General features: G+C 39.2%; 1 protein-coding gene across 1 annotated transcript in view; it reads left to right on the top strand.

Annotated features, from left to right (window-relative positions):
• Positions 1-10,570, top strand: part of LOC107101600 (nuclear receptor subfamily 2 group F member 5) — a 42,623-nt gene that overhangs the window by 28,040 nt on the left and 4,013 nt on the right. Inside the window, exon 3 of the mRNA XM_015400584.1 lies at positions 3,063-3,309. Within this exon, the coding sequence (XP_015256070.1) occupies positions 3,063-3,309 (247 nt within the window). The remainder of the gene's footprint in view (positions 1-3,062; positions 3,310-10,570) is intronic.

Here is a 10,570-nt window from a genome sequence, read left to right as displayed (position 1 = left end):
TTTAATCACAGTTCAACTTGGTCGCGTTTCATTTAAAGGTAGTAAGAAAGGGACTTTTTCACTCCAGCCCTGTAGGTGACAGTAGTGGCATTAAAGTGGATTTAAGTTGATTAATCATGCCTTCTATGACCAAAAATTCATTTTAAAGATGCTTTTAAGTCAGAATGTGGCGTTGTTAAACTGATATCCCTGAATTTAAAATAAAATTATGTCGTTTACTGATACCCCAGATTTGGTAAGTTTATACCTAAGACCTGAGAACTGATGAAGTATTTCCTGAGATCGGAGGATGTCCTGTGATGCACACCATACACCTGATATAAACAACCAAGAACCAAAAATAACATTTTGAATTCAATTTAAATACATTGAAGCCACTGCAAATTAATAAAAGCTAAAACTGTGCTAATGTGGTCATTTAGCAGCTGATAGAAAGAGGAGTTTTGAGTAAAAACGGATCTAGTTTGGCCTCTGCTCGAAGGAGCAAGAACAGGAGGCCGGCTCCACCTGAGGAAGATCTGATGAGACCATTCTACTGTCTGGACTTTTAAACAAACACATCCAGAGAAAAGTCAGGAGGTTTCCTCCTCTCCTCTGTCTGTTTATGATTTGTCATAAATGAGCAAAAAAGACCTGGAAGTACCTCAGTTACAGCTGGGATTAGAGCCGGTTGAACTCTTAAATGTTCCAGAAAAAAAGATTTGGTTTGTTCTTTTTATCTGTACCGTGAAGCAACACTGGATCCTCTTTCATGAAAGGAACAGACATTATTTTATCATCTTTGAGTTTGACGTACATTCAGCCTTAATCAAGGTTCATGGAAATTACTAAAAATGTAAGTCATGTTTGTTAGTTTGGATGTTCAGGGTTTTACTTCCTAAAAAAGGTTAAAGCTTTGGACTGTTTTTCTGGCCAAAATATCAAAAGACAGATATTAAAAAGATTTTACTCTAAAATGAACATTAGGTTGAGTTAAAAACACTTATTTTCAGGTTTGCATGTCGAAGCCTCTTTCACGTGGTTATCTTAAGTGCAGATAGCAGCACCGCAGTCACGGGTCACAAGGGCAGTTATCAAGTTTATAACCCACATGTAATCGACTTTAGCACAGAGAACTTCCCGGCTGATAGTGAAGGTTCATGTTTCTCTGCCAATTTAAATTGATTCTAATATGATTTTTCTACAACTAAATCTAAACATAGAGGTTTCCTTATAAATGTGCAGTTGAAAAAATGTGGAGGTGTTAAGTCGACAGAACTGACATTTAGGGATGCACGATATTGGGATTTTGGCCGATATCCGATATGCCGATATTTTAAAACTCATGTAGCCGATAACCGATATCGATACCGATGTTAAAGCTGGACAAAAATAAGCAGACATTGAAAATAGCAGTTTTGTTATCCATTTCTGACACTTTGAAAAATAATATACTCAAATATATTTTCATATGCTGATATCAAATAGATTTTTAAAAACGCGGTATCGATCTATTTTACTTTCAAAATCTCGTGAAATTTCATCGTTCTGTTACAAACTCTCGTGATATTTTGCAAATTCTTGTGAGATTTTGTTAGTAAAATAGATCGATACCGCGTCAATATATCAACATATAAAAATATGGCAAAATTTTGTGAATTTTCGGGGGATTTCGTAGCATAACGATGACATATAGCAATATTTCATTAGTAAAAGAGATTGATATGGTGTTTTTAAATGGCAATATATCAGCATATGAAGATATTGTGATATTTTAATGGATCAATATTTTTTCCCTCGTCTTTAGAAGTTTTTAAGTCTGTAAAAAAAGAAGTTTTTGATGAAGAAGAAGAAGTAGTTATTTATTAATTTTTTTTTTAGACTTCAAATATCGGGTTACATATCGGTGGGGTGGCCAATGTCCGATATTCAGATTTAAGGCCGATACAGGCCGATACCGATAGGGGGCAGATTATATCATGCATCTCTACAGACATTATTATCTTTCATATATTACCATAAGTTACGGAATTAAATTACATAAAGGGGTGGCATTTCTGTCAGTAAATACAGTTAGATATCTACATTTGTAAATTCACTTTGATTCTAACCCAAAAATGCTTTTTTAGCCCAAAAGTGAGTTTAAATTTTATTGTAAGTCATCTGCTTTTTTTTCTATAGCTATAGGAATGAAAGATTTTCTGTAAATAAAGTCAAAAAAGGTTAAAAAAAAAAATTACTCAGCCTGGTTCTGCTGGCGTTTTCTTCCGGTTAAAGGGGAGTTTTTCCTCTCCACTGTCGCTACAAGCATGCTTAGTGTGAGGGATTGCTGAAGAGTCAATAAGTCGATAGAGAAAACTTTGAATCAATCTGACTGGATGATGTTGTGAACTGTAAAGTGCCTTGAGATGACATGTGTTGTGAATTAGCGCTATAGAAATAAACTGAATTGAATTGAATTTAAAATTTGTATCAACTCACAGATTAACATTTAATCAGGTTTTCATCTGTGACAATACAATTTAAGAAACAATACACGTACAAATCACTGATTTAGTAGTTGGAATCACTCATTTCTGAGCATAAACCAAAAAATGTATGAGTACAAATCACTAGTTTACTTGTAGGAATCACATATTTACAAGTAAAAATCATAAATTAATGAGCAAAAGTCACAAGTTTGCCAGATGGGATATTATTTGAGGGTAAAGATAACACATTTAAGAGAAAAAATCACATATTTACTCAATTTTAGGAGTGAAAAATAACATAAATTTGAGATTCATACTTGAAATGTTGTGATTTGTGTTTGTTTTGATGCTTCTTAACTTAATATTAATATCTGATGTCATAACATGTATCTGTGAATTAGGAAGCAAACAAATTCCTACATTTATTTACATTTTTGACTTTCATTTATAAATGTAGACATCTATGGGTATATCTTTATTTAAACGTCCACCATGTTTCCTGGGCAACAGCCGTCTTTTGTGAAGTTTTTCAGACATGTCTGTAGACTTGAAGCTGCTTCTTGCTCTCCTTAAATCTGACATACAATCCACTCTCTGCATTTTCTACTATAGGTGGCGCTGTTACGGATGTCATGGAGTGAGCTCTTCGTCCTTAACGCCGCCCAGTGCTCAATGCCGCTCCATGTGGCGCCTCTGCTGGCAGCAGCCGGCCTGCACGCCTCGCCCATGTCCGCCGAGCGCGTCGTGGCGTTCATGGACCACATCCGCGTCTTCCAGGAGCAGGTGGAGAAGCTGAAAGCCCTGCAGGTCGACACGGCTGAATATTCCTGCCTCAAATCCATCGTGCTCTTCACTTCAGGTGATTATTGAAGAGGTTCCCACCTCAAAGTTTGGTTTTACACTTCTTCATCAACAACAAGAGTTCATCATCCTCAAAAACATTAAATAATCTTGAGTTAAACTAAACACTGGCCGTTTGTCAGTAGGTGTACTTGTGCATTCTCATGTGTTCGAAAAAACTGGTACTATTCCAATTCACAAGAAGAAGAAGACAGAGAACGGACAAAGTCCCCGGATGTTGTTCTCGCCCCTCCCTCTTTACCCAGCATGCATCAGAGCAGACTTGTCCGTTCTGTTGCCGTTATTCAATAAACGTATGTTTTAAGATCACTTAAGGTGAGAACATTATACTTTAAGCGTCACTATATGATTTACTGCGTCATAAAAAAAGTTCCAATGTTGAGAGGACCGTGGCAACCAGCAGACCTCCGAGGCTAACGTTAGCCCGTCTATAGCAGCCCTCTCTCTGCATAGCCGTGTGAAGTTACGCTGGCTCTGATGGCGAGTTTTTTGTTTTAATTGGCAAAATGTTCATTTTATTTGTTTTTATCTGACTGCGTTAATTATTATTCCCCCTCTAAATAAAAAAAGTAAGAATTATTATCTAGGGACTATTAATAACAGGAGGTGAAATGCAGCTACAGACGAGCCGAGCGTGTGGTGACGTCACAAGTACGCTTCTGTTCCGATTGACGCACATTCATGTTAAGTTCTCCCGTTATCCCAAAGTCCATACTTTCCTGTGTTCTTCTCAAGAAAATACTTGGCGAGAACATGAGTCGATATAGCCTCGTGAGACCAGCCTGATCTTGCGAGCTTTCAAGATTTCACTCGCTAATCAGTCTGGAGACTCTCCGTTGAAGAAAATTTGTAACCGTTCACCAAACGAACGTCCAATCAGCGTTGGCTTTGAGGCGGGTTGAGGTGTGACGCAACGAGAAGCGCGACAGTTCAGTTTAAAGAACATGGCGGCTTCAGCCGATGAAACTAGCGTTAGCGTGGCTATCGAGCAAGTTTTATCGGAATTACAGAGTATTTCTTCACTGAAAGAAGAGCAAAACACTGCTCTGGAGGCTTTTCTCAGAGGAAAAGATGTTTTTGCTCTTCTCCCGACTGGTTTCGGCAAGAGTAGCCTGGCTTGTGGTTGTGTTTTCGTCGTCGTTCTGTTAGTACGTCATATGCTTCGTTGATCTGATTGGTTTATTTGGCCCGTCTATCACCAACATAGGCCAATCAGCTAACCAGTATTTTCGCCCCTTCCCAAAATTACTTCAACGGAAGGTTTCCAGATGGATATGCGGAGCAAATCCATCTGGCTGAGTCAGGTTAGAGTCGATACTCTCATTCTTGTGAATTGAGAAACGGCCATTGTTTACTCTGGTCCATACCTTTAAAGATGATAGATGCTATGTTTCTCCTCTCTGCCAATAAGTAGTGCCCTCGCGCTTGCCTTCTCTCATTCTGTATGGATTACCGGCCAATGCCAGGTTCAATAATGCTAGTAGTTAGCATTAGCAAATATTTATTTACCTGTCGAAAAGGAAAGCAGCAACGTTCGTGCGCTTTCTGATGCCCTTTGCTTTCGTAAGTTGGCACAAGCACTGAGATGCCTGACCAATGTTCCTCCTCTATTGCTCATTTTTATGCTTTTTTTTGCCATCAATCTTAGAAATCTAACAGAGAAGAATGTATTTTTTAGCTGTATAACAGGCCACGTGACTCCAACTTACTACTTCTATCCTGCAGAATCCTTATGTGTTGAATAATTGTTTAATATGTTATGGACCCATCAGAACTTTTAAAGTATTTATTTATATACAATGAAATAATGCTTCTATTTGGCACCACTCTGGACACTCTGTGGATAAATTAAAGTGAAAAAGTTGTAGCTATGACATTTAACTTTTAAACCAATATAATGTGATCTATTTTTCATATAAAAAGTGTTTCATATGTTATTTAGCATAATAAGAGAGTCTGTAAAACTATAATGTGAGCTAAGGGGAGCATCTAGATGGTGAATAAAAGTGGCTCGAGAATAGAGCCATGAGGATCCCCATGCAGGATTTTTTCTTTGCTCAGATTTAGAAATGTCAGATTACAAAATTTCTGTAACCCTTATTCTATACCCATAAAACTTTATGAAAAATATATATTTACTATTTTGCTTATCATTTAAATTGTATACTCTATTAAAAACTACTATTCTGCACCATTTTAGACATATTGGGGATGGCTTGAGATAGAAAAAAAGTTGTAGCTATAACCTTTAACTTGGGAAATAGTGTCATGTATTTTGGACCCTTTAAATTTAGTTAAAAAAACAAACAAAACAAATTAGAGAATGTTTCATCTTTTTTAAGTAAAACTGATACTTTATACATTCTGCAGATTTATTATTTCTGAAAAATTAATTGTTTTAGTAGGTCGAAGCTATAACCTCAAAAAACGGTGTTGCTTGCTTTTCCAATTTTGGAAAACATCTTTCAGAGAATTCAACAGTTCACTCTAAATAAGACATATTTAGCCAATCAAAATCCTTTACTATGAGCTGATTTTTAGACTTTCCAGTCTGTTTAAGGAAAATATATTTGTGTGGGTGGGGCACCAAAACTGGCTCCAGCCCAGGGTCCCACTTCCTACTAGATCTGGCCCTGCTGGCAAGCTTTTTAAAATTTGACCCAATCTAGGTGAAATATTTACATTTTAAAACAGCGGAATCCTGGTTTAATTAATCCACTTATCTAAGATAGATTTTATTATGGCATTGATTCATTTTTCATTTAGAGTTGAGCTATTTTTTAAATTAGATCAGCAACAAGATCTCTATTAAAAGACTAATTGCATGTAATGTGTGACGAGAAGGGGATTCAACGCTCGGCACATGAAGTTTATCCGGGTTTTAGTAACATCATTTAAAATGCAGTAAAACATTGTAAATATTTGGATGTTCTGCTGAAAGGTAAAAGTTCACAACCATGACATTTGGTTGTGATTAGCCGTCCAGATGGTGCCTGCTCAAAATGCAAAAAAAAAAAAAAAAAAAAAACATATTTAGGGGTCCTAAATAAAATGCTATGCTACATCTGTACTGTTTTGTATCCTTTTTATAATTACGCAAAGATTGATTCTAATGTAACATCGCTGACATTTACCAACAAAAATGTCTAATTTACTCTGAGTTTAACGATTACGTTTGATCAATGGAGCAAACATCCTGATCACAAAACATTTCCCCGGGGCCAAAAGAAGGTGATCCATGCTTTAATTTAATCCTGTGCAGATGGCCGACCTCACGCCATGTACCGTGCATCTTTCATGGTTGTGAACATATGGCTCGGATTTGTACGTGGCTCACAGACTCTGAGAGTTATAGGTTGATTTCGATGTCAACAAAAACACAGCCCTTTAAGTTTAACATGGCTCAGACAGTACAGAAGGAGTTAGCGGTTGGCTAATTGGGCTAAATGGAATTCTGTGGCACAATTTTCACTCAGTTGATTGTTTTTTTTTTTTTTTGGCCTTAAATCAGAAACATGTTACCCAAGTTTAAACAGCAGTTCTCAAACTCATCCGATTCATTAAACCTAAAAGGCTTTATCTTCGTTCAATTTATTTATATAAATGGCTGAATGTTTTCACTTTTACTCGGAGTTGTAGTAGAATTTAATGCAACAGATCGACATATACATTGCTGTGTAGAAAGCAGGAACAAATTACCAACTTTTACAGTCGTAGGGAAGTCATATTTAAATATCAAATCATTCCGGCTTAAACATGTATATAAATGTACTCTTTATCAAACTATATTGTCCCAAAACTTCTGTCTTAAAATCTGTGTTTTTTCCGTTATCTAATGCAGACCTGTTAGTTCTACGTCAGCCTGAACACCTAAATCCGGCCAATCATATATCAACGGTCATCTGTCAATAAAAGTTTTCGGTCATAGCATCTTGATTCATATGTCGCAGCTAATATACGCAACGGTTGAAATAAGAAACCAGAATCCTTTCCTTTCCCATTGAGTTGCGTCCCAGTGTTCACGGGGATGGATGTCTGTGTCTTCAGCAGGCGTAGAGCTAACAGAACTGGCAGCGTTGCGAGGCAAGGGCTCAAACATGTACGGCTGGAAGCCTTCTACACCAAACCAAGCTTCTGCCGCCCTGGCGTCCTCTTCCACAACATCTCCGTCCCCGCTTTCCTCCTCTAAATAAAAAATGGATGACGGAGGAGACTCATCCACGACCTCCGACACAAAACTCTCCTCCTCTTGCATGTTTCCGCTGTCCATAGCGTTCCTTGACAGCGTCGTTTCTAAGTCACCAATTTAGTGCTACTTGGTCCCAATGGAATTTCCCATTGGGAACCTGCTAGCACTAAGTTGCTAACTGGTTAGCAAGATGCTTCCGACAAACCGGCCACAACCAAACGTGCTTGTGAACCTTCTGCCACAACAATCCCGCCCCCTTGATAATCGACCAATCAGATTCTCTTTATTCACTCCTGTAAAGTCGTGCATCAATAAAATCTAGTGGAACTAACACCTTTTGTTTGATTTAATCTCAGTATCCAGGCAACTTTTTTATCAAGCCTGCGTTAATTTACACACGCTTTGTTTATCTGTTTATGTCGGAGAAAACAGTTAGCATTCATTCTTCATAAAAGTCAAGCCTGCTTCAATTTTCAATCAATTTTATAGTTAGTGGATGTTAGCTGTTGATCTGCTAACTTGGTTAGCATTAGCCTAGCCAGTGGAACATTCTTTAAATCCTTCATTCTTAGTTGCATAACTATGATATTAATACATTGAAATTCTGAGCGAAAAATTATGCAAGTTAAAGCTTTCAGAGAGCCGGTCCTTGTTTAGTCATGTCAATTCAAACTATTTCAATAAGTTTAACGTCCTTTTGTCGGTATATACCAGTTCCATCTGGAGGTATATTCCTCTGTTTTACTGGTATGCCATTTAAATTGATCTTTATGAATTAATACATAAATCGTTTCATAATTAAAGCTAACATTTATTAAATTTATGCTTGTTTGGTGCCAGTAAAAAGCTGAATTAATTAACTCTGGCCCTTTAAGAAAATATAATGAAAGTACTTGCCAAAATAAAACGTCAAGCATAACATGATGTACAGCAGGATATTAACAGGAGTTTAAAATTTTTTTAATGTTTTGGTTTAACAGTGTTTTCTCTGAAAGTAAGTTGCTAACTAACGGCTTTTAATGTCACAAAAGAATAAAACAAAACATCAAACCTTATAGGAAGAGATTACAGTTTAAAAACAGACTGTAGTGTTTAAACGGTGGAATAAAAGACGGCCTTAATCGACAACCTTTCGACCTCCATGGAGGCTGACCAAGAGGTAACCCTGAACGCTGCAGCGCGCATCGTCTTATTGGCTCCATATGTAAATGCAGCTGGTACAGTCATGGTCTCTGCCCTCGTCGAATTGGGCTGTAATTTGATCATGATGTTAAACAGTAAAGCCGTTTCCATGGAGCTCCCAGTGTTTTTGGTTTTTTTTGTCCCTGTGTTTTACTTTCTGTCCAAACAGGATCCTGTTTTAAATAAATGTTGAAATTTTAATCAAATCGGATAGAAAATAATGTCTGATTCCTATTTTATTGTAAAAATATGACACATTTAGAACCATTGATTTCCCAGATTAAACGCCTCTCTTTGCTGAATCTTATCCCGACTTCCCCACTGAGCTGCTGACGAAACACAACAGCTTCAGATCTTGACGAAGCCCTTGAGACGCCTGTTGTTTTGATGGTGCTTGTACACAAACCCTGTTGAGGTTTATCCCTACAGTCACAGGGATCCAGTGCCGGCCAAAACGCTGTCACATCTGGGATTCTTCACCCGGGGGATCATGCTTCGTGACCCACAGTGAAGGAGTCAACACTCAGACATTTCTCCTCACTGATTTTAATTGCAACCCCCCCCATCTTTCCTCCCTTACACGGCCTGTCCGATCCGCTCCTGATGTGCGTGGCGGCGCCTCCCCTGAACCTTTTTGTGTAGTGGGTGGCTATAGATACACCTCTTCCATATTTTCTGCGCTTTCATCAGTTCTCCCTCCTTTATGATCCCATCTATTATTGAAAGCAGAGCCCCCCTGCCCCCCAATGCTTCTCAAACTCCAAGCCGAGTCCAAGCCCCAAGACCCCTGCCCCCACCGCAGGACTTGAATTATGCATGGCGTGTTTCAGTCAGAAGGAGGATTCGCCGTGACCTACATAACCCCTATAGCCTTGAGCATCTCATGCGACTTTCCTGCATTGGCAGATGCAGGCGCACACACGTTTGGATAAAGAAAGAAAAAGCTGTCAGAACACATCGGATCCATTAAAAGATTTGGAAAATGTGACCCCCCTCCCACACACCACCGTTTACGATCACCTACTAATAAACTTGACGTCTTGTACAGCCGTATGAGCTGATCCAGACGCCATTTATCCTTGTTTTTTCCCCATTGAAACGTCTCCCTCCGCTCCTCCCAGTGGAGCCATGGCCCATCAACACACATCAGAGAGAGCGGGCAGTTTTATTCCTGCCACCCTGATCCCTCACTCCCCCCCTCTTCCTCCCAATGCGCTGTGTGCCCAAGGATGAAACAAAGGAACAAGGTGGTGCTTGGCGTGGAAGGGTGCCCACAGAGCTGTCGCTTCGGCATTCGGAGTGGCCTTAGCCGCGCAGACAGCTCTGCTAATCCTGGCCGTTTTGTCACGCAGGACCCTGAATAAATAAATAAATAAGAAAATGGATATAACATCCTCCTGTGTGGAGGGAAATATGGCAGAAGAGGAAGCTATTATTCCAAGAGGCTGATAAGAATGGAGTCTGCTGGGGGGAGCGAGAGATTGACACAGCTTGATTAAAATGTGGAGCAAATTAAATACTTTCCAGAGTGGAACTGAGGCCCAGCAGGACAGGGTTTACGCAGGGGACAGATCAAAGAGCGTGATGAAGAAGTGGACCTGTGATGCAAGACGACGGGGCCAGAGCTTATGGCTTTCACGTAGAAAGCTCCGGGATAAATCGCCTCCATCGAGTACCTGTCTGCCCAGTGCGGGTTCACTCAGAGGCCAGAGCGCAGCAGACTGTACAGCGTGAGCAGAGTACAGTAAAATGTGTCTTTGTTTAGACTTCACACTTTTCTGACCTCCTTTGCTTTAATCCCCTCGCTCTCCTCTCTGCGCTGAGGGTGCAGAAAATATCACATGGTGTTACTCACTCTATCAGGTGTGCGAGATTCCGGTGGCGAATA

This window comes from Cyprinodon variegatus, unplaced genomic scaffold, assembly GCF_000732505.1.
Source record: "Cyprinodon variegatus isolate N-32 unplaced genomic scaffold, C_variegatus-1.0 Scaffold1120, whole genome shotgun sequence".
Taxonomy (NCBI): domain Eukaryota; kingdom Metazoa; phylum Chordata; class Actinopteri; order Cyprinodontiformes; family Cyprinodontidae; genus Cyprinodon; species Cyprinodon variegatus.
This window is presented reverse-complemented; position numbering and strand designations above follow the sequence as displayed.